Raw genomic sequence first — 22703 nt, forward strand, 5'->3', positions numbered from 1 at the left:
TAATCCTGGAAACGACGATACAATTACACGGAGTCTGTTCACGTTTTTGAATTGCGCGCGCGTAAAGTACGTTATGACGTCACGATTCTTTGTAACGTCGAACGCGCCATCTCTCGTTAATTCTACCGAATGCGATTACAGGAAGCTGTAACCAGTTTGCCATTTTGTGACGCCGTGTGTGGAAGTTCGTAAACAGATTTTGCTTTTCTTGCCTGCTGACGGACAAGAATAATGTCAAAACGGAGGATCGAGGTTGTGGATCCGTACGTTAAACGGAAGAAGTGAGTGAACTATCATACGTACAATCGCGGCATTCGAGAAAATTCGACAAAATATACTGCCATGTGCATTGATACAAGTTTTTTCAATGCTATCGGAAATCACATCCAATGACTCTCGCATCCTCGGAATAGTTTCTCTCGAACGATCATATTTATTGTTAACAGCAACACGACGGGAGATTTCTCTCGAATTCACGTTTCTATATCGTGCTGCGAATCTTTACTGTTGCTGTTGACTTGTTTGGTCAACTCAGGTGTAAAGGTTCTCAACTGAATTTCCTATTGTGTGATTCAGTGTTACAGTTAACAATCTTGCGCAAAGTATACCACCTAAGTGATTTGAACAAACGTTTACACGTATCGTTTACGTGTTGAGAAATCAATTGTAATTACATACCGATGACATTAAGTCGAAAACTGAAATACCGTTGTTTTCCATGAATCTGGTTCTCATAACCAATCAAGTGTTCTCAACCTTCGTTGCTCGAACTCGTGATGGTGGTGTAAACATTATTCGAAGACGATGATCGTAGATAGTTGTCCGTACCATTGAAACTTGTTACATATTTATCTGGATATTTATTATGTCGTAGTGGTGGCTCAACATCTAACAGCACAACCGTACCATCCACAGCACCAAAAAGTCAGGTTCAATTGAACCCTTACACTGGTTTGCCTTATACACCAAGATATCATGAATTTTATATAAAGCGGATCACCTTACCAGTGTTCGAGTACCGTGCTGATTTTATGAGGTTACTGGCTCAGCATCAGTGTATCGTACTTGTTGGTGAAACAGGATCAGGTAAAACAACGCAAATACCACAATGGTGCGTGGAGTATTCCAAGTGTATCGGCATCAAGGGTGTTGCCTGTACACAACCGAGACGGGTAGCAGCTATGTCTGTCGCGCAGAGAGTTTCAGAGGAAATGGATGTTGCATTAGGTAAATTGACTGCTGTGAAATCTGTCAGAATTTATCTAAGATTTTATAATGTTCTAAACTACAAATTATTTTGAACAGGTCAGGAAGTAGGGTACAGTATCCGTTTCGAGGATTGCAGTTCTGTGAGAACTGTATTGAAGTACATGACCGACGGTATGCTTCTTCGCGAAGGCATGTCCGATCCAATGCTAGACGCGTACCAAGTGATACTGTTGGACGAAGCTCACGAAAGGACTTTAGCCACGGACTTGTTGATGGGTGTGCTAAAGGAAGTGATTAAACAGAGACCAGACTTGAAGCTTGTGATTATGAGTGCAACATTAGATGCTGGAAAGTTCCAACAGTATTTTGATAATGCACCTTTAATGAATGTACCTGGCAGAACGCACCCTGTCGAAATTTTTTATACACCCGAACCAGAAAGAGATTATTTAGAGGCGGCTATCAGGACTGTTATTCAGATACACATGTGCGAGGATGTAGCAGGAGATTTGTTACTATTTTTAACTGGTCAAGAGGAAATCGAGGAAGCATGTAAGAGAATCAAAAGAGAAATGGATAATCTAGGTCCAGAAGCAGGCGAGCTAAAATGCATACCGTTATACTCCACACTGCCCCCGAATCTTCAGCAAAGAATATTCGAACCGGCACCGCCCACAAAACAAAACGGTGCGATCGGTAGGAAAGTAGTAGTTTCGACCAACATTGCGGAAACATCGTTAACTATCGACGGTGTCGTCTTCGTGATAGATCCTGGTTTCGCGAAACAGAAGGTGAACGTTCGCATACATCTCGCATTGCGAAAAACATATTTTTCTCTTATAACAATTGTTGCATTCTTTAACAGGTGTACAATCCCAGAATTCGTGTCGAATCTCTTTTAGTATCGCCTATTAGCAAAGCTTCAGCTCAGCAGAGAGCGGGTAGAGCTGGTCGTACAAGACCTGGCAAATGTTTCCGACTGTACACAGAGAAAGCATACAAGAACGAGATGCTGGAAAATACTTATCCCGAGATATTGAGGTCAAATCTCGGCAGTGTAGTATTGCAACTGAAGAAGCTTGGTATCGATGATTTGGTACGTATGGAAATTTAACTTTCGATGTTTTACAAGATGTTAAATGGAATCACCTAAATCAAAGAGATACTGTATGTTGTAGGTCCACTTTGATTTCATGGATCCTCCCGCGCCTGAAACTCTTATGAGAGCTCTGGAACTTTTGAATTATTTGACCGCATTAGACGACGACGGAAACCTAACGGATATGGGGGCTGTAATGGCAGAATTTCCACTGGATCCACAATTGGCGAAAATGCTAATATCATCGTGCGACCATAACTGTAGTAATGAGATTCTTAGCATTACTGCTATGCTTTCAGGTAACGTAGGAGCAAGAATATTCTGTATTTTATATTTTTTCTTTTCTCTCGAGAAACAATATTAGATTCATATTCAATTTGTGTATTTATTTCTTTTACATTGAAATGTTGTTAATACAATAAAAAGCTATTAAGAAAAAGTCAGGTTCGTGGTAAGGTAACGTGGTTTTATATTGATGATTGATATTGTATTAGTCCCACAGTGTTTTGTGAGGCCAAATGAATCGAAGAAGGCTGCGGACGATGCGAAAATGCGATTCGCGCACATCGACGGTGATCACTTGACGCTGTTGAACGTGTATCACGCTTTTAAGCAAAGTAAGTATCGAGTGAATAATCGAGTTATGTAAGCCTACGTGTGTATTGAATCTTGGCTTCAACGGCCTTCTTTCTTGCAGACTTCGAAGACCCACAATGGTGTTACGATAACTTCGTCAATTACCGATCTTTGAAAAGCGGCGACAACGTAAGGCAACAGTTGAGCCGAATCATGGATAGATTTTCTTTAAAGCGTACCTCGACGGATTTCACATCAAAAGATTATTATATTAATATCAGGAAAGCGCTGGTGAACGGCTTCTTCATGCAGGTACCGTCTTCGGCTGTAATTACTACCTCTGGCAGAAAATATGCTATCGAAATCGTGGATCTGATGGTTGATGGTTTGCCTAATCGAATTCTGCCAGGTGTTGTAGCGTTTAACGGAATAAACTGTATGCTACTATCTCTTTTCTCTTGTTTGCATGCAGGTTGCTCACTTGGAGAGGACTGGCCACTATTTAACCATCAAAGATAATCAAATTGTACAGCTTCATCCGAGCAGTTGTTTAGATCACAAGCCCGAGTGGGTGATCTATAACGAGTTCGTGCTTACAACTAAAAATTATATTAGAACAGTCACCGACATCAAACGTGAGTATTTAATTCGCTGCTCTGTATCCTCCTACACAGGACTGTAAATAAATATTAATATTTTTATTCTTCACAGCCGATTGGTTGCTAAAAATAGCGCCGCAATATTATGAGTTACAAAACTTCCCACAATGCGAAGCAAAGAGACAATTGGAGGTGATCCAAGCGAAGTTAGACTCGAAACAGTATCAAGAAGGATTCTAACCCTTATATATTTTAGATATTTTCAAAAATGATGTCAAACGGTTGATAATGTGTGATCAGCTCCGTTTTTGGCATTATGCCTGATACACACACACATATATATACATATATATATTATATGTACAACACCATCACACGCATACACTCACTCACACACAGACAGTTTTTTTCAAACATAAAGCCAAAATACCGAACGTTTTAAGGCACATCCAAAAGGGTAGTTAACTACTCCGCAACTTTCACTTTAATATGTAAAGATAAAAAGACAAGTCTTAATGAACATTTCTAGTTTTGTACAAGCTTCAAAGACTTGTACGTTTTTTAGGCTCGTGTGCCGAGAAACTTCTTAAAGTATTTGTAGACCTCGATTTATTCTCCAAACGTAATGCAAACGAGACGAAAAAAAATTGGCGTTTAATCCGCTAGAGGCACCCGAAAGGCATATATAGTTGGTTGATAAATGATTTATTTATGTACATTGAAGAAAAAAAATGTGTAGCGGTTAAGTAATTTTACCAGTAGAATTTGTTGAATCGACGTTTGCACACTTGGAATGTAATACTAGATAAAGATAGATTAATTTTTGTATTAAATGTTGAGAACATGATACGCTAATCAAGACAATGCCTGATCACGGACAATTGAAGGGCAACGACTACACAGAATTATTGATGCAAATTATGTTTTTTCATTTATAAAAACAAACAAAGGTAGTGCTGTTTTACGTGTTACGTATTTCACTTTTTTTTTTATAAGTACCTACAGTCGAGAGCATCGTATATATTTATTGTGATTGTAATGGAGCTAAGCGACTTGCCACCATGCATTCATTTTCGTTTATAAGCGATACAGCTACGCCGTTACTCTGATTTCACACGAAAAAATTTGCTACAAAATAAACGATACTCCTCGTGGAAAGAGGAAGTAATTACGATGTAACATGAACAAGAGAAATCGTAATGTTAACAGATATTTTAAAAAGAGCTACACGTAATAGATTTACAAGAAGCGAATCAAATTATTCTTATTTATGGTAATTAGCACAATAGAAATGATTAACCATTCGTCAGGAAACTAACTTTGATGACCAACTTCTAACATCGTACGCATACCTAATAGAACTCTGAATTTCCCAGCTTATTATTAGACTGCGGATTTTGTGCATTTATAGCATTTTTGATCCTTTGAAACTTAACATAGAAAAATGTTTACTCATTGGAATATGACATAAAACCTACTATACTGAATACAATTTTTTCCAATTCCTTGTTCTATAAATTTGTGCTTGTAAAAATATAGTTTAGCATAAAGATTCGCAGTCCACTTACTATGGTATCGAGAAATTCAAGTAGTATCAGAAAATCGCTGTGAAATGAATTCTTTGCTACTGGAGATGCGGTTCTGCTCGTTTTAACGTATTCAGTGATTATTTTAATTTTTGTAAATAAAAATTACACAGGTATTGAAAAGAGAATTATATATACATAAATATACAGAAACCACAGGATTAACGATCGCGAACAGTTTTCATTGTATTGTATCACTTCATTCCAATAAAACATTGAAAATATCACGAGTCGAATGAACAATCGTTAATAAATATACAGTAGGAAGTGTAATAGCATTATTATAGTATATATATATATGTGTATATATATATATATATATGCAAGGGGAATGAAACAAAAAAGTTTTCTAGAATTTGAGCGTAAGAAATCGAAACGTACTTTAGTCTGATTTTCGTTTTGCTCCGTAAACTTTTAACGAACAAGTATATATTTTTACAATTCGTATTATTAGAGATGAAAATGTTGATCGTTGAAATCACTGTTGAAATACATTTTACGTAACAAGGGGAAATGTTATGTAGCGTTGTATCGCTGTTCATTGAGAGCAGGAAAAAACGTTTGAGAACCACTGAGAAAGCACGAGGATCGCGGCGATTTCATCATTCATCGATCTCACTGTTTTTCCGTGAAATTCCGAAGAATGGCATCGATTGTGGCACCGGTTGCACTAAGAATCACTCGTATCACGGTTGACAGTTTGCATAATATCAATAAAAATATTTTACTTAGGTAAGGCTTAGCGTTCCTTAATTTGTTATGATGCCAAAACGCGTGTACAATTCGGCACACGTTTTGCAACTTGCATGTAGAGGTTAGGATTATTAAGTAACACTTATTCTCTTCCTGATCGTATTATTATAGATTTGTATAATAAAACAGTGATGTACGTAACAACATCTATCTTTGTTTATTTGCATTTTATCTCCCAAAATATTGTTACGGGGTTGTCACAAAAGGAAATCGACAACTTGAATGTTTTATTAACCTCTTGCTTTATTTATCATTTATTTTACAAATACAGTAATTAAATAGAACTTCTTTATCGTTTATAATTTTCCTATATCTTTTACATAATTTGTTAATAATCGTTGTGTTGATTTCTAGGTTATCCCAACAATCGTATATTTCACGGCAAGCAAATGAATACACTACGATTACAGAAGAAAAGAAGTCTGATAATAGCCCGTTGTCGGAGCCAACGGAGAGTGAGAAAAAATTAAGAGCCGATCTCGAACTCATTAATAAGGAATTGACAGAGTTGAGAAGTAACAAATGCGAATTAGAGGACAAATACAAAAGGGCGCTCGCAGATGGAGAGAATCTTAGAATTAGATTAATGAAACAAATCGATGACGCGAAATTATTTGGTATCCAAAGTTTCTGTAAGGATCTCTTAGACGTAGCTGATATCTTGGGCAAAGCTACGGAGAGCGTACCAAAAAATGAACTGACAAACGAGAATCCACATTTAAAGACATTGTACGAGGGTTTAAGAATGACCGAAGCACAGCTACACAAAGTAAACAGAAAACTGTATAATGGCATCAATTATTTACATTAAAAAAGAAAATATCATATGTGTTACTATGAAATGATTCTTTGTAGGTGTTCAAGAAGCATGGTCTTCTATCGCTGAATCCAATGAACGAAAAGTTTGATCCTAATCAACATGAAGCGTTATTTCAACAGGTAAGAATAGTCTTTGTACATGTATTGAAATCTTAATTTACTCTTTGATACTATATTTATAGTTCTAATGAAAAATACTTCTACACAGGAAGTTGAAGGTAAAGAGCCAGGGACAATTGTGGTTGTATCTAAACTGGGATACAAATTGCACGAACGAGTAGTGAGACCAGCATTAGTTGGTGTTGCTAAAGGATAATTTATTATTTTGTATAAATCAATTGAGAAAAAGGAACGAAGGACACAATCTTTAGCATCCAGACACTATCCGTTTGATTAAGATGTTAATGGCAATATGATAACTAAAATTGAAATGTAAACTACAGAAAGTGAATGTTATAAATTAATACTAAAAGTGAGCATAATATACTGAGTTCCTGATAAGTATATTTGTTCTCACAAAGATTTAGTTATTAATTGATCGTTTAAAAATAAATGTAACATAATTTTCATGTCTGTTTGATTACTGCACATAGATTTATATATATATATATATACATATACTTGAAAAGCATCATTCCTTTTATTGTATCGTCTTTTGTATCTGTTACATTTCATTACGAAAATATAACTGAAATGATCTGTGAGTTTAATCAGTAATTGAAATTATCATCTTGCAGGCTGACCATAAAACTTGTCAAGGATAAAATCATTTTCGCAAACATTTTAGTACTGCTCACACGTTCGCCTAGCAAGCGAGAGAAATAGTTAAATGTAATTTATTCTGTAAAATAAACTGTACAAATTTGATTTACGAACATGGTCTAACATCTTTCGAAAACTTTGTACAGATCGGGCAAGTTTGCTATCTGCAATATCGTTGAGTCGTGCGCAAAATGTTTAGGGGGAAGTAAACTCTCCTTAATCGCAGAATATAAAACATGTTCTGTAATGTACTTCCAGTCGTGAGCGTTATGCATAGGATTCATTTGACTGTAGTACATCGCAGTTTCTCTGCAGAAACTTTTGAAACAAGCTTGCTCTTTTGACCACTGGACTTCGGTTGCCAAACGTAGTATATACAGAGGAAGGCCAGCCTCGTACGGAAAATATTTCTCTGAAAGAAAATGAAAATAAACGATGGATTATATTTCGACGGTAGTTTTATCGATGTATTTATACCTAGTAGCACTGGCAAAGATTTCAGATTCCCCTTCTTATCTATGATAACCGAAAAGTATTCCTTTAACATATCTGCCTTCTCGAACAAGATTTCTTTAACGCTTGTTGCCAGGTCTTCTTTTTTCCCATCTTCTTCCGTCCAGCCAGCTTCGCTACTCTCCAGTCCTAACAAAGCTAAATCGTACACAGGGATCGGATCCTGAAAATAAGTAAAAGTTGATACGCAAAACAGTTTTTAATTTGAGTACAAGTAATTTAACTCGTAACACTTACAGAGAATTTAATAACACCGTGGTTCGCAAAGTCGTACAGCATAATTTCGTAAAACAGCTCCTCTCTAAAATATAGGAGTACATATAATAATTTTTATAAATTCTTAAAATTTTAGAATTACTTAAAGTTCTCTTACGCTAGTTTCTTTGTGTTGCAAAGATACAAATTCACTCCACTCTGAATGAGCGCAGAACGTTCATCTATGCAACCTACAAAAATTAGGTCCGACAAGATTTGTTTCAATCCTTCGTGTAAATCGTTCTCTACTTCTTTCCGTAATGTCAGCACGCTCGTTAATCTCACTTCTTTTTTGAAATTATTTATCGAATAAGATTTGAACTCGTGACTACTTGTAGTGTCATCAATCTTATTACTACCAGTTTCGATTGGTTCGTGTGATTCTAGTGAGTCTACATTAGACTGATTATCAATCTTATTTGTTTCCGTTTCGTCTTTAGAAGGACTAGATCTTTCTGCAGATTTACTTCCGAAGTATTGATACACTCGTTTACGTGCCCTGTCTGCAATTTCATCAACGCACTTTTTTTGTTGTATGGACTCGTTTGCTCTATTATTTAGTTCTTCAAAGCTATCTAGACGACTACTGTTTACATTTCTTTGATTTTCATTACTATTAGATGTGTTTGAAATTATATTATCAGGCTCTACTAATTCTGATGATGTAGACTGACTGGATTCATTTATTAAATCACTCCATGGTGTATTTGGTGTTGCTGTTTTTACTTCTTCTACAGATGGCAATTTAACTGGCGTTAATTGTACTTCGTCTGTCTTTTCTAGATCCTTATTATCTTCATTCAAATCGTTTACTTTGTTGAGCAAAGAATTATCTTCAGGCTGTAAAGTCTCATCGTTTCTAGCATGTTTCATTGCTGCATGAATAGTAAAATTAAACTTGTCCAATTTCTGATCGGACGAGTCGGTTCTAATCATTTCCTGGGGACGAATTTTCTTTGTTTTATCAGTGCTTTCCTTTTCGTATTCTGGCAAAACTTCCTTTAAGACTTCTTTAGTAATATCGGCCTTCGGTAATCTTGCTTGCACGTAAAATGTTCTGGAAGCACTGTTCCCAGATAATTTCTCCTCCAGAGCAGATTTCATTTTTTCAATGATGGAATTCTCGTGTAGAAATCGCACTTCGTGTTTGGTTGGATGTACGTTTACATCAATATTCTGTGGATCGATTTCCAAAGAGATATAACACCAAGGGTGGGTCCTTTTCGGAAGATAGAAAGAGTAAAGCTCTTCCAACATTTTCCGAATTGCTGAAACCAAAGGCTTATAGATTTCATCGTACAAAAGAGGATCGATTCAACATTCTGAAACTTACTAGAGGATTCGACCAATCTATTATTAATGAACAGGAGGAACACCATCCTTTTATTCGTGTAATTCGGATTTGTAATTAACGCCTGCATCTTGAATTTGTAAGTCTCATCTGCGTGTTCAACTTCCATTAAGTCTCTGAAGACAGGATTACCATAAAGTATCCTTGTATTGGTCATCTTTGTGGAATTATGGGGCGTTCTGACCTAACAACGTGGATCATATTAATACGATAATATTTATATAAATTTATATTTAATCTTTGTTTATAATACCTGAGGTGTAATTTCACCAGCTTTCTTTAATACAAATCCTACTGTAGGATTGTGTACTGCATACTTTGTGACTACATCTGTAATTTTGTTGAACTCCTCAGGTATATTAGATAGAGCCTTCCTTCTTGTTGCAACATTATAGAACAAGTTCTCTATTGTTATTGTGGTTCCTTGATTTCCAGCGCATGGTTTCGGTAAGGCTTTCAGTTTACTATCAATGTAAGATGCTCTAATACAAGATAAGAAACTTAATGAAAGAACAATTTATAGGCGTTATCATTTATATGTAAAATCTGCATACTTATAAGCACATTTTTCATCAGCTGTTTTTGTTGTAATAGTTAAGAGTGCAATGTGGCTGATACTAGCCAGAGCTTCTCCCCGAAATCCAAAAGTTGATATCGATTGAAGATCTTCGAATGTTTGTAGTTTACTTGTTGTAAATCGTTCGCAAACGATTTCCATGTCATCTTTTCTGATCCCTGTACCATTGTCTTGTATCTGAAAACAACAACAAACGATCAATTTTCTACAATCGTTTTATCGACGGAAATTGTACTAACAAATACCTGTAATAATTTCAAACCGCCTTCCTTGGCAAGGATTTGAATGTTAGTCGATTTTGCGTCAAGACTAAAATGTTTATAACGAATGAATATAACGAACGAATATACAAGACGAATGTGTCTAACCTGTTCTCAATTAATTCTTTTAGAGCATTCGCTGGCCTTTGAATTACTTCGCCAGCTGCAATTCTGTTTACCACGACTTCATCCAATTTTTGTATTTTTCTTGGTACATTCATGTCAAATCACCACCAAATCACACGATTTTCAATTTTCGATCGGAATTGCAAGAAAATATATATCTGTCATCGAATTAATGCGATAAATTACTCCATAACGTAAATGTCAAAATATAAAAGGAAGAATAATAATGAAAATTGGAAAGGAAATGTTTTCTTTACTTTTGCTAGAACTACACTGAACTACACCGCACTATTGTGCACTATTGTGCCAATATTGAGTTTCGTTTTCGCGCCAAAATATGGAGTATGTATATTCAGGGCCGGCGTGACCTTTTGCGGGGCCCGGTTCAAAAATTGCGCGGAGCCAGACTGCACATTCAAATATAAGGAATTATTTGTTACAAGTACAACGGATGTTACATATATTTTTTGTAAGATAAATATTACATAATTTTTCTCGCTTTTTTCGCCGCAAAATCTTTGATTACGTTATCAAAATTGATTGATAGTTTGCTACTTCGCTTTCTATTGAAAGAATTGCAAGAGATCGGTCTTATCTAAATCGTAAATCGGTCTTGGCTTATTGAAATCGAAGATAATTTTTTATTACTTTCAACCGCGAGAAACTACGTTCAGCTGAAGCCACGGCTATATACCTAATGTCCTCTGCACCTGTGTTGCAGACGTGTCAACGTTTGATGTCAACGTCTGCAACACGCTGCAACGAAATATTTCAATGCAAAGACAGGAGAGAAAATCTTGCACTCATGTCAGTGTACAGCAAGTTATCATCGATTAGTGGATTATGTGAGTGCATTTTCCACACACACCCGAATATTCAATCTAAATCTATATAAATACTATACAGGGGGTCCTGCAAAATGTCTGATGAGTTTTCGTAGACCGCGGGGCTTTTTAAAACACGAGGCCGGGTTCCGGCGAACGCGCTGAACTGCCTCGCGCCGGCCCTGTGTATATTTATTTGAATAGTGCTGCATTGTTTATCAAATACACTTGAGTGCACATTGTTCATAACAATTGTAAATCGTGACAATTGTAAACCATGACAATTGTAAACCATGACGCGTTTAATTAATGATTCTTGCATTAGCAATTTGTATAAATATTTAAAATTCTAAGTGTCGCCACCTACGATAAACACGCGCGTTTTACTTGAAATGAATAATATAAAATATAACCTGTTGGCGGAAAGACTGGGAAAGACACGGTGAAGCGTGAAGCATGGTTTCGTCGTTTCGTCACAGACTGTGGTCATCTGTGGTTTCGTGCACGTGTTAACAGTTTTTGACAGAAATAATGCCACAGTGCAAGCTTTGTGGTGGTGCAGATTTTTATAAGGAAGCAGGATATTTTTTCTGTCAAACCTGTCAAACACAGAACGAGGTATGACAATGTTATTTTCTCTCTCGAAAGGCTACATTTCTACATAACTGTGCTGCTTTGTACAGGATGTCAGGGAGGAGGTTTTCGAATTACGAATAGACAATTCAACTAGATTACGAAAAACAAGGATCAGACAATTGAGAACTCAGAGCTCAGGTAAAATATAATTTTTTAGCTCACCAACCAGTGGTTGTTAACATATATTTTGATTCCCAGGTGAAGAGCTTGGATGGACCTCATGGGAGTTGTACAATTTCGTTTTAATCGGATTAACAAACGAACTTATTGAACTTGGTGTTCCGGCAGACCTGAAACTAACGGTATTACAATTATGGGCAACGTATTTAGGAAAGTTAGAAGTGGCATTCATTTCAACGAAGAAGAAATGTGCGCCGAAATTGGCTAAGAGATACAACAAAAGGGATGCAGAAATTATTTATGGTAAAATACAGATGCAAAAGAGAAAGAGAAAACGTAGAAAGACTGGAAGCAGTACAAATACTTCTATGGTATCTGGTAATCAAAGCGAGGGAAGTTCTTTGCGAGAACTTAACAAAAATAAAGTGAGTAATTGGGATTTTATGCATCTATATGATGTACAGGCATTATACTATATATATTGTAAAAATTTTTTCAGAGGCTCTTAATAAACGCAGATTATGATAGATTTCTTCAATCTCAAGCTAGTTCATCTAATTTCTCTCATCTGCTCTCAGCTTCTGAAGGTGATGGTCTTAGTTCGTTCACTCAGAGTGCGTACAGTGTTCAATCCAGTTCAGTAAAGTCTTCGGATAATGAGGGAAGGTAAATGTTCCTCAAATTGCTCATAAAAACTGTTATACAATGTTGTATCTTTTCAGAGTACAGTTCAGTTCTCATGCTAAAGAGGAAACGAGGAAAATTAAGAAGCTTTCGAAAAATGTACCTAGGAACAAAAGAGTTAGTTATAAGGCAAAACACATAAGTACTCAGTACAAGATAGGACCTCATGTGATCACACCCATGAGACTGTGGGCAATCATATATCTAGCTCTTAAGATACATAATCAACCTATTCAGTTAGGAGATATGCTCAGGTATATAATACACAATATTCACATTATTGTCGTTGTTAATTAAATTTTTTCTGGTTGCAGATATGGTAGGGAGGGGCATTTATCTTACTATAAACTGGACCATTTACTGCCACCGGAAGTGTCTTTATCGAAGAGTGAAATGAATTTTTTGACACAAAATGTGGAAATTACTCATAAAGGAATGAGACGTCTTGCCGCGGGTATAGCGAAGTTTCTTCATGTTTGGGACGTAACGTGCCCTGATCTTTTGCCTCTGGTTCATAGATACTGCCAAGAGTTGGGATTACCAAGTATGTAAAATATTTCTGTTAGCTACATGCTATTAATGTATGACTCGTTTTTAACGATTTTATATTTTTAGAAGGTATACAACTGTACACTGAAAGACTGATAGTTCTGACTGCTCCGAAGATGACATTCACCATAGAGAAATCATACATTCCGAACTACGAGGGACGTGCTATGGCATTCATCGTGGTTGTACTGAAAACGTTGTTCGCCCTAGACGACGTAACCGAGTATCAGATTAGTAGGATATCAGAAAAAATAAATAGGTGAGTGAGAAAAAATGAATGTCTATTTGTCTGTCAGATGATCTTTCATGTATCGAACCTCAAAATCCAGAAGTGTGTCACAGCCCCTTTTGTAAAACATATTTTCGGTTCTTTTGTACATTTCGTAAAAAAAATGCAGCTTGAAAGAGTTAATGTAAATAGAAGATTAGGAGCTAGGGAATGTAGATGTTACGAGAACAGTTATCCGTGCATAATCGTACACGGGGGTGCAGGGAATTTTAACAATGATATAATCATGGAAAAAATAGCAGGTTGTAAGAAAGCTGCCATAAATGGATATAAGAAATTAGTACACGGCGAGAGTTCGGTAGACGCCGTAGAGACGGCTCTATGGTGGTTGGAATGCGACGAGTTTTACAATTGTAGTTATGGGTCTGTATTAAACGAAAGAGGTATTATAATCCTAGAACTATTAATTCGGCGGTAGCTGTAAGGCAACATCAGAAACGTATGTTTTACATACCAATGCACTCGATGCAGGAGAAGTGCAAATGGATGCAAGCTTGATGGACGGTTCATCATTCAAATGTGGATCGGTAGCAGCCGTGTCAGACATAGAGCACCCTATATCGCTTGCAAAATACGTGCTGAACAATTTCCCGAATGCCATTTTTGTGGGTGACGGGGCCAAGAATTTAGCAAAGCATGCTGGTTTAAATTGGATATCCGAGGGGAACATGGTAGCACCGCTGGCACGAGTAGAGTTATCGGAAGAGGATGAAAAAAATGACATAGACAATCTAAGTTTACTAGGAGTCGACATGGTAACAAGTAAATAAGTTGCCAATAATCGTCTACATTCTAAGAAGGGTGGATAATAGGGCGGCTCTTATTCACACTTGTCAACAATTTTTGTCAAAATATCGTTTACGGCAGTCCCCAGAGTTGTTTCAAATAATTAAAAAAAAAAAACTGTGCAAAGTTAGAGCCTGATCGATTAACGGAAAAACGTGCCCCAAATGGATTGAACATTAAAATTTTTATCTGTGGGCACTCAAACTTTGCCTAGATTCTTTTTGAATTATTTGGAGCACCTCTGGGGGGTGCCGTAAAAGGAATTCAAAAATTGAAAACAAGAGCTACCCTAGTGGACAAGCGGTTTGGGAGAATCAGTATATTTATTTAGCTACCATTTGTAGGCAGTTCTGACACTGTCGGTTGCATAGCGTACGACGGACGCAGCATTGTTGTTGGCAGTACGACAGGTGGTCTGAACAAAAAATTAGTAGGAAGAGTAGGAGACACTCCGATGTTGGGTTGCGGAGTTTATGCAACTAGGAACGCAGGTTGTTCTGTAACAGGACACGGAGAGACTGTAATGAAATTGGGATTATCGCGAGCCATCGTGGAGGATATTGAACACGGTTTCACCGGGGAGGAGGCTCTTTATAAACACTTCTCTTCTATGTCCAAGAAATTTGATAAAATCGGTGGCGCGGTCGTGCTCGAATCGAATGGTAGTTGGGCGACTTATTTCACTTCCGATAAAATGCCATACGCGGTGATAGAGAATGATGTGATCACGGCCGGGGCTAGAATACAGGAAGAGAGAAGAGAAATGTACAACGCTGATACCATCAAAAATTGCGACTACGAATGTCCCGTTGTAATTAAGTTTGCATTGCGGAGAACAAGAAAGGTTTTGCACGTTTTACGAACATACTTATATTTTATGTTGCAGTATGGCTATTCCACGGGGCCTGCTGAACGAAAAGTTGTTTAGTTTTCGAGAATGGCAGGGGTATATTGAGGGCAGGAAAACGATTCTAACGCACTCGCATTATCCGACAAAAATCAAGTACTGTCCAAACACCCACGGCATAGATGATTTGTACATAAAATTTCTGGAATTTATCACTTCTAAGGCGGAGAAGAAGGAACCAGAAATCAAGAATTCGAAACACTGTTTGTCGGAGGAGCTCGTCCACGCCATGACCAAATATATTTGTAATTTATGTTCGAACGACGGCCCACCGAAAGCGGTAGACATTTTCCCACCGTCTTTAACTCCGCTTCATTCGTATTTGCAATGTTTGTTGGAGAATCCCCTGCACGATATACCCACTGTCTTGAGAAGTGATTTTTTCCTTACAAAAGTGGGCCATATGACGAAACCTGAATCGTAAGTAGTCTGAGGTGATCGTTAGGTCAAGTCACAAATGATTTATTTATCGGTAAGATTCTGTAATCTGGTTTATTTTCAGACTTGTACAATTAGCAATGCAGTGTGGCATTAAATTAGAGATTATAGACTCGCGTTTGCACTTTATCGACAAGATCGTGCCTCCTTTTGAGCAACCAAGAATGCCGAGTATAGAAGAAATGAAAGAGCTCGTCGACGTAGAAGACGATACGAAGAACCAGCACGTGAAGAGAAATGAAAACGTGAACGATTACGTGTACAGGAAGATACCGTGCACAGTGATGGTTGACGTTCCTAAAGAATTGTATTACAATAGTATTAGATCCACCGTAGAAAATTGTCATGTTAAATCAGAGGATTTTACATTCACGGAAACGCTACCAGATGGTAGACTAGCAATTCCTGACGACAACGGCGACGAAGAGGAGGATGAAGACGCGGGTCTACCCCACAGTATTACTAAGAAAGATATAAAATTAGAAAACAGGATTTGTAGTCAACGCAACTTGAGCTTAACTATAGCGGAAAAGGAAGCCATCGAGAAGCCACAGCTTAGTTCAAGGATGCGTTTTAAGAAAGAAAAATGGCAGTCTAAGCGAAATCCTAAGGGCCAATTCGTTAAAGGACCTGCCACAGTTATGAAACTTGAAGAACGAAGGGATGATTCATTCTCCGAATTAAAAAATTATAGTTTTAATAGCTTTGGTCAAATGAGTATCACGGATGAGAATTTATTTCTGTCGAACGGTATAGATATCAACAATATTGACATAGATAACATAGACATAGACGACGATTTTCTAAAATTGAACGATCCCTTCAGTCTAAGCGAAATTTCCTTGTTCCGAGACAAAAATTTCGTCTCAACACCAAAGACAGAGAGGAAGCGGAGCGTGAACGACGTCAATAGCAGACACCAATTTTTTCGACCCTTCAAAGACTATTGGATGTACCATTGCATTTTCAGCCGCGTGAAACCAAAGAATTTCGCAGTATTCGAAAAATCTTTACCGCGGAGCTTTCGTTGGCTATTGAACGAGTGCGCACTTGCGGTGGAAATGTCTGTGGAAGATCTTTATGAAGAAGTATGTTTTATAGAATCGTATCTTACGCATATTTCAAAGAGTTCAAACACTGAAGACAGCGGCGTGGATTCAGCGTCGAAAGCTCAATTAAATCTCATTTTGAAGAAGTGGTGACAGGCTGCTATTTTTTGTTAGTCGTTTTGCACGGCGTAACGCTGATGGTGATAAGTTGTAATGTACAGTACAAAAATATATATCAAATCATTATTATTCTCATCTTTCTAAATGACTGCATTAAAAATCTTTCAGAATGTCCCCTCTCTTTCGTTCAAGCTCGGCGCCAATTTCCATTCGATAAAAACTTGACTACTGATATTTTTAATTTCGTCGTTGAAAATCCGAGTAGCATGACAAATGGCTTGAGAGCACCATACAAAATCTTGTATGAAGTTGAAAAAATGTCAGAATATATGCTTCGACAGAATTTATAGTAAAATTGTGATACAAGGGCTACTACCACTGAAAATAATATTTTATTTGGTTCCTCTTAAAAATCGTCTCGAAAAATTGCAAATTGCATAAACCTCCGCAGTCTACTCATCACCTTCGAAGTTTCTGAAATCGAAGATTCAAAATCTTCGACCTTCGAAGGAAAGTAACGAATAAAATTTTGCTCGATCGAATAAAAAATTCGAATCGATTAATTCCGTGGGCAAGGTAGGGAGCGACTCGATTTTTGGAAAACTGTTTTACTGATTGCGGTAGAGAAGAGATTCGAGCGGTAATAGTGCAGCGATTGGCCGGTTGCGGGCGTGGGGAACGAGCAACTGTTGCACTCTCTTGTAGGGTCTGTCGGCGGTTCCCGGTGTGCGTGTTCCTCGTCCCGAGCGAGCCTTGGGCTCGCGGCTCGAGGGACGACGGACGACGGACCGACCGTTCCGTCAGTAGTAAACACACCAGCTGGCGTGAGGTAGTGTCGGATGGCTGTCGTCGTTCCACGATCTCGCCGCCACGGAACGTGGTTCGTGTGTACGATCACGCATCATTGTGTACAAGTACAACAGTCCGGTCGCGTGTGCATCGGCGATCGGTCCTCGAGGAACTTGCACGGGATATTCGTGCATACTTGCGTGTGAAAGACAGTTGATTCCCGTGGTTTCCGGAGTGTTGGTCGGCATCTTCTGCGACATTCCCGACTATCAAGAGTTTATCCGAAAGTGCATGCCGTTTCTTGATCTCACACGCGTTCGTTCCACTCGACATCCCACCTGCTCTTCCGTGATCCTGGCAATCATTCATCGAAAGAGAGCCGCGCTGTCTCCGCTTCCTGCCATCGTAAGTCTATTTCAAATCTACTTTAACCCTTCTGTAGTCAACCAAAATGTATAGATTATTTAACACTAAACCTACCATCACCGGTCAAAATGACCGATTCCAGATTTTCTATTTTACGATTATTGATATAATGAAGATTTCATAAGAAATGATTGTATAGATATCTTTAGTAGTACACGTATTACAATAGGAGCTGCACAAAGTCTATATAAAATCAATCTTGTCATTTTCATAAGGGAACATGTACCAGTTACTTTTAAGGCTTGGTAGGTTTAGTATTAAACGTAACTGGTATATGTTCCCTTATAAAAATGACAAGATCGATTTTATTTAGACTTTGTGCGGCTCCTATTGTAATACGTGTACTACTAAAGATATCTATACAATCATTTCTTATGAAATCCGTTTTATTATTTCCCTAATCGTAAAATAAAAAACCTGGAACCGGTCATTTTGACCGGTGTTGGTAGGTTTAGTGTCAAAACCTTTTGCACAAATTCTCATTGTATGATTATAAATTAATATATTAGCGAGAAAAGAATGGAATTAACGAATTGTTGAAAGAAATACAGTAAATGGATACCCGGGTACGCGTTATTTATTTCATTAACGCCCAGTGACACTTCCGGTTGGTTAGTATCTCGTGAACGTTATTTACAAACCCGACGCACAGGGGTTGCTATGGAACTGTTCCATGGGCGTCAATGGGACATGTTTGACACAGGAGATAGACAAGGATTCGAGTGGATCTGGACATCTAGTGTTTGCGATGTCGTTCGAGATGCCAGTATTTCGATCATATATTTCGTGCAAATGTAAACGGGCGTCAGATTTTCGAATGGTTACGGATATTTAACGGGATGTACATTGTGCGTGCCCCTCGAAACTGACTTCGTATTAATCGCGTTACATCGCGACGCGTCGGATACATCGATCCCTCTTTACAGCACGTAAACACTCGGTTATCGTCGTGGTTCGACTTTACCGAATTATATTTCGCGGGCGAATGGAATGTTTCGTAGGTTCGTGTTCTTTTTCAACGGTAGTCATTGTTGAAAATGATTATAGGGAATCAATCTTCTACCTGAACCTGTTGGTCAGCTGACAAAGCAACCCTCCATCAGTCGTTCCTAATGCAGTTAAGTCTCTTGTAACGCGATTAATTCGCACCGCATTATAAAAAACTCAGAATTAGCACATATCAGAGAAAATTCAATTAAACTCGATAGAAATCGAATCGCAATTTTTGCTCCGTGTTATAAGAAGGATTAGCGTACATTTTGTTTCGTAAAGTTTTACAAAAAAGCTTCAAGAAATATGTAGGAATTTTTACCGATTTCCATGCCCTGTAAATGCACTGAGATGCGTAGGCGACATAGCAGATAGCGATTAATTCGTACCGCGTTATAAGAAACTCAGAATTAGCACATATCTGAGAAAATTCAATTAAACTCGATAGAAATTGAATCGCAATTTTGGCTCCGTGTTATAGGAGGGTTTAGTGTATATTTTTTTAAAAAAAGTTTTACAAAAAAGCTTCAAGAAATATGTAGGAATTTTTACCGATCTGTGCATGCTCTGTAAATGCAGTGAGATGCGTAGGCGAGATAGCAGATGCGACTCGCCTATCATGTCTGGTCATCGCGGTCCGTTTCTACTTATTGCCGGCAGAAGTGCGCGCGTGGCGAGTCGTTCTCGAAAATAAATTGCTCGCTAGAACTTCGTGTCACCCTTTTCCATTTTATCCTCGGAAAAAACGATTTTCCCGATTTCAACAATTAACATATTTGTTTGTGCACCGTATGGCGATACTTATCGTTGGATAAATATTTAACGAACCCGTACCCCTGAAACGCCATTGCGCGTTATCATATCGAAGGTGTGATATTACTGGGAAAAAGAGAGATTGCCGATTTAAAGGGACCCTTGACCACGGGAGCGTGGTCTACTTTTACCCAACGTATCAATCAGTTTATTCTCACTGCATACAGAGGAGATGACTATAAAAATAGGTAGACATTGAAAGAAACGGGAATCCAAACAGATCTACTCAAGAAACGTTCGATTTTTTATTTTTTTAATTATTTTATTTAGTTAAATTGTGAGATGTTCATTTTGGGACTAATCAGCAAGCTCGCTGCATACAGAGGAGATGACTTTAAAAATAGAAAAATTGAACAAAACGGTCCGAAAATTGAATCTAAACAGGTCTAGTCAAGAAACGTTCTGTTTTTAATCTTTAATCGAGGGACTTTTCACCCTTAACCGTCCTTGGCCGTGTTCGCAACCTGTCAGAAGCACCTGACGACATCTTCTGAAGGGAACGTCTTACAAAATCGTTTCCCTGTTTCCCTCTCGGACGCGTATTACGGTTTTTCCTGGCCGTGACAACCGGCCACAAAAACGGCCGGCTGTATTTCTCGAGCGGATCCGCGACGTCGCGTGTAAAGAAGACAATTTCACTTCTTCCTTCGCTCTTCAATCCTATGTTTTTATCGCTCTGTCGGCGTATAAAGAAAAGAATGAGTTTACAACACGGGACAACGTCGAATCAGAGATACATCCGAAGCTTCCTGGCTCCTGGGGATCTATGGCACAGTTCTTACTGTCAGGGGTTTTCGGATTGTAAGCCGTAACCTTTCCGACAAAATTATGGTCGGGCTACGGAGGCTCATTCGATAGTTTCGATATTTGTGGACAGATCTCCGGAAATTCGAATGAAACAGAAATTGATATACTCTAGCATTCATTATGAATGAAGTCGATAAACTTTGTCAATCCTGATTCACGCGAAATTTTCTCATTCTGTCATTTTATTTTAAAAAAACGACAAGCTCGCCGTGAAAGGTTTACAGTTCGTTCTACGAACGCATCTAATCGACAGCCTAATTGCTGTACCGTGGTAATGAGAATGTATTTACACATTCGATACCACTATCAAAAGTATGACCGCCACACGGTTTACTTAAAAATAGTCAAATTAATTCGATGCACTTCATTGTTTAAGGTCATAGATAGACTGTGGATCTTCATGCAAAATAAAAATGTTCTGCATTGAACCTGGGAAGCACTGTTACATTAAAAACAATGTTACAATGTTCATACATTTTTCTAATCATTTACTGTTTTATATTTCACCCAACCAATTTGTTCACAAATGCATGAAGGTCCGCAGTCCAGTCATAGAACAAAATATAATTTCAGAGAATCCATGACTTTCTCTCATAAATGTACGTTTTGTGTAATGAAATTTTTTAACGAGAAAAGTAAGCAGTGAAAGAAATGTTGGTAGCGATCGTGTTAAAGCCTGAACACTGAAGGTTCGCTAAAGTATCGCCTAACCCTAATCGACGGGAGTCTCGAGCAACGGAAGAGACGATGTGAAAACAGAATGGAACGACGAAGGGCTTGTCGGCTGTGCATTGAAAAGTATCGTTCCCCGCGTAATGAACCGTTAAACGATTCGTCGAACCGTTCCCTTCGACGAGCGATCACGCGTTCCGACGAACGTTCATCATCGATTGCACATTGTTAACAAGATGAACGTGTGGTCGCGGGCCGCGCGGCGGGCTACTTCGCATTTTTCCCCTGCAACCGGCCGCGGTCGACTCCTGCGGTTGACCTAAAACAAGCGACGAGCATCTACTTCATCTCGGAAACGTAACTTTTCTGCCTAACCTAACCGTCCGGCTTCGCTCGTCAGTCAGTAGATAATAGATCCTAATTGTTGAAGTTGTTTTGATTATTTACTAAATAACTTACGTAACAGATTCAATAACCACAGCTTCTGTACAGATCATTATCCATTGTCGTGAGCACTAAACATTTCGAAACGTTTATGATTATTTCAGACGGACACTGGCAACTCCGATCGCGTAATAAATGATTTACGCGCGCAGAAGACAAAATTTCCGCGACAATTACCGGAAGCAGGGACCAAGTAGAAATTGTTTTCTTCCTTTAACCCATTGCGTTAACATTTTCTTTAGAAGAGAAAAGAAAATTTTTATTTTTTGTACGGCTACATTTATTTTAATGCTTAAATATTCGTTAGAAACGAATAAAATTTGATTTAATTTCAAAAGAAACGCGCGACACTCGTGTTTGTTAGACTTTGTTTAAAATCTTCATCGCGAATGTGACTCGTTGAAATGTAGCTGGAACTAATAGGTCGATATTTTAACATTCTTTTAATCCCGCTGCGTTTTAAAATCGCCGTTACTCCGCAGTCTACTTATTCGAAGTAAATGGAAAATGGTGGCAGACATAAAATATAATTAGGTTCATTCTTCGCAAGGATAAATAACGATGCTCGTAAAACCGGTGGTCGATTTTGCTCATCCATTGTCACGATTACCGTCCCGAACAGTTCCGCGAGCGTTCCTCCTACCAACGTGGCTGGCGATCGAGTGGCCGGAGTCCAGAGTTTCGCGAATGAATATTCAGGTGGAAGGTCACGCCACGCGAGAATGTTAGAAAAACAAAAGACAGAAGGGCCGACGTGTTTTATATTTAGTCTGGCGGCACGCGGGTCGATCGTTCCAACGCGTCTTTCGGGAAACAAACAGTCCAGTCCGTCGCGCCCTGTGTGCATCCTCTCCCGTTGTCGGCGATCTTGCCCG

The 22703-nt window shown here is 38.3% G+C and overlaps 6 protein-coding genes across 14 annotated transcripts in view; 5 read left to right on the forward strand and 1 right to left on the reverse strand.

Moving 5' to 3' along the window:
* The first annotated feature begins 119 nt into the window (after positions 1-119).
* Positions 120-5293, forward strand: LOC143216489 (putative pre-mRNA-splicing factor ATP-dependent RNA helicase PRP1). Its single transcript, XM_076439593.1, has 9 exons — positions 120-281; positions 875-1227; positions 1306-2000; positions 2075-2305; positions 2388-2607; positions 2803-2925; positions 3006-3196; positions 3357-3519; positions 3596-5293. Exons 1-9 carry the CDS (start codon positions 232-234, stop codon positions 3721-3723), a joined length of 2154 nt encoding a protein of 717 aa, XP_076295708.1. The 5' UTR covers positions 120-231; the 3' UTR covers positions 3724-5293.
* On the reverse strand, positions 5043-22689 carry Mlh1 (DNA mismatch repair ATPase Mlh1). Of its 8 annotated transcripts, XM_076439585.1 has the most exons (11): positions 12108-12241; positions 11723-11908; positions 10468-10643; positions 10345-10408; positions 10077-10276; positions 9776-10004; positions 9505-9706; positions 8290-9439; positions 8154-8217; positions 7881-8079; positions 5043-7815 (listed from the first exon to the last, which is right to left on the reverse strand). In XM_076439585.1, exons 3-11 carry the CDS (start codon positions 10578-10580, stop codon positions 7523-7525), a joined length of 2514 nt encoding a protein of 837 aa, XP_076295700.1. In that variant the 5' UTR covers positions 10581-10643; positions 11723-11908; positions 12108-12241; the 3' UTR covers positions 5043-7522. The 8 variants fall into 8 exon arrangements, with proteins under 8 accessions (XP_076295700.1, XP_076295699.1, XP_076295701.1 ...); XM_076439584.1 differs by lacking the exon at positions 11723-11908 and having other exon boundaries at positions 12108-12288; XM_076439586.1 differs by lacking the exons at positions 11723-11908; positions 12108-12241 and adding an exon at positions 10743-11695.
* On the forward strand, positions 5667-7208 carry Roe1 (grpE protein homolog, mitochondrial Roe1). The gene is made up of 4 exons (XM_076439605.1): positions 5667-5801; positions 6177-6591; positions 6678-6761; positions 6850-7208. Exons 1-4 carry the CDS (start codon positions 5713-5715, stop codon positions 6955-6957), a joined length of 696 nt encoding a protein of 231 aa, XP_076295720.1. The 5' UTR covers positions 5667-5712; the 3' UTR covers positions 6958-7208.
* Positions 11786-13821, forward strand: Taf1b (TATA box-binding protein-associated factor RNA polymerase I subunit B). The gene is made up of 7 exons (XM_076439599.1): positions 11786-11927; positions 11993-12083; positions 12144-12490; positions 12565-12731; positions 12788-13003; positions 13064-13293; positions 13365-13821. Exons 1-7 carry the CDS (start codon positions 11841-11843, stop codon positions 13559-13561), a joined length of 1335 nt encoding a protein of 444 aa, XP_076295714.1. The 5' UTR covers positions 11786-11840; the 3' UTR covers positions 13562-13821.
* On the forward strand, positions 13929-15449 carry LOC143216496 (isoaspartyl peptidase/L-asparaginase). Of its 2 annotated transcripts, XM_076439604.1 has the most exons (3): positions 13929-14349; positions 14718-15184; positions 15260-15449. In XM_076439604.1, the coding sequence occupies exons 1-3, from the start codon at positions 14070-14072 to the stop codon at positions 15299-15301; spliced, it is 789 nt and encodes a 262-aa protein (XP_076295719.1). In that variant the 5' UTR covers positions 13929-14069; the 3' UTR covers positions 15302-15449. The 2 variants fall into 2 exon arrangements, with proteins under 2 accessions (XP_076295719.1, XP_076295718.1); XM_076439603.1 differs by having other exon boundaries at positions 14718-15449.
* The window catches only part of Tws (protein phosphatase 2 regulatory subunit tws), a 42683-nt gene continuing 37919 nt past the window's right edge, over positions 17940-22703 (forward strand). The window contains exon 1 of the mRNA XM_076439595.1: positions 17940-18081. The gene's annotated coding sequence lies outside the window, so the exon portion shown is untranslated. The remainder of the gene's footprint in view (positions 18082-22703) is intronic.

The sequence above is a fragment of the Lasioglossum baleicum genome, chromosome 15, assembly GCF_051020765.1.
Source record: "Lasioglossum baleicum chromosome 15, iyLasBale1, whole genome shotgun sequence".
In the NCBI taxonomy this organism is placed as follows: Eukaryota; Metazoa; Arthropoda; class Insecta; order Hymenoptera; family Halictidae; genus Lasioglossum; species Lasioglossum baleicum.

Bases quoted from the DNA above. Each gene is read 5' to 3' on its own strand.
- LOC143216489 (XM_076439593.1), top strand. From the start codon at position 232: ATGTCAAAACGGAGGATCGAGGTTGTGGATCCGTACGTTAAACGGAAG. The intron at 282-874 runs GTGAGTGAACTA...ATTATGTCGTAG, and splicing joins CCGTACGTTAAACGGAAGAA to TGGTGGCTCAACATCTAACA. The intron at 3,197-3,356 runs GTACCGTCTTCG...GTTTGCATGCAG, and splicing joins TGAACGGCTTCTTCATGCAG to GTTGCTCACTTGGAGAGGAC.
- Roe1 (XM_076439605.1), top strand. From the start codon at position 5,713: ATGGCATCGATTGTGGCACCGGTTGCACTAAGAATCACTCGTATCACG. The intron at 5,802-6,176 runs GTAAGGCTTAGC...GTTGATTTCTAG, and splicing joins AATAAAAATATTTTACTTAG to GTTATCCCAACAATCGTATA. The intron at 6,592-6,677 runs GTAAACAGAAAA...GATTCTTTGTAG, and splicing joins CCGAAGCACAGCTACACAAA to GTGTTCAAGAAGCATGGTCT.
- Mlh1 (XM_076439584.1), bottom strand. From the start codon at position 10,580: ATGAATGTACCAAGAAAAATACAAAAATTGGATGAAGTCGTGGTAAAC. The intron at 10,277-10,344 runs GTATTTGTTAGT...TGTTGTTTTCAG, and splicing joins GCGGTTTGAAATTATTACAG to ATACAAGACAATGGTACAGG. The intron at 9,440-9,504 runs GTAAGTTTCAGA...CTTTGGTTTCAG, and splicing joins TAGATTGGTCGAATCCTCTA to CAATTCGGAAAATGTTGGAA.
- Taf1b (XM_076439599.1), top strand. From the start codon at position 11,841: ATGCCACAGTGCAAGCTTTGTGGTGGTGCAGATTTTTATAAGGAAGCA. The intron at 12,491-12,564 runs GTGAGTAATTGG...AAATTTTTTCAG, and splicing joins GAGAACTTAACAAAAATAAA to AGGCTCTTAATAAACGCAGA. The intron at 13,294-13,364 runs GTATGTAAAATA...TTATATTTTTAG, and splicing joins CCAAGAGTTGGGATTACCAA to AAGGTATACAACTGTACACT.
- LOC143216496 (XM_076439603.1), top strand. From the start codon at position 14,070: ATGGATGCAAGCTTGATGGACGGTTCATCATTCAAATGTGGATCGGTA. The intron at 14,350-14,717 runs GTAAATAAGTTG...TACCATTTGTAG, and splicing joins AGGAGTCGACATGGTAACAA to GCAGTTCTGACACTGTCGGT.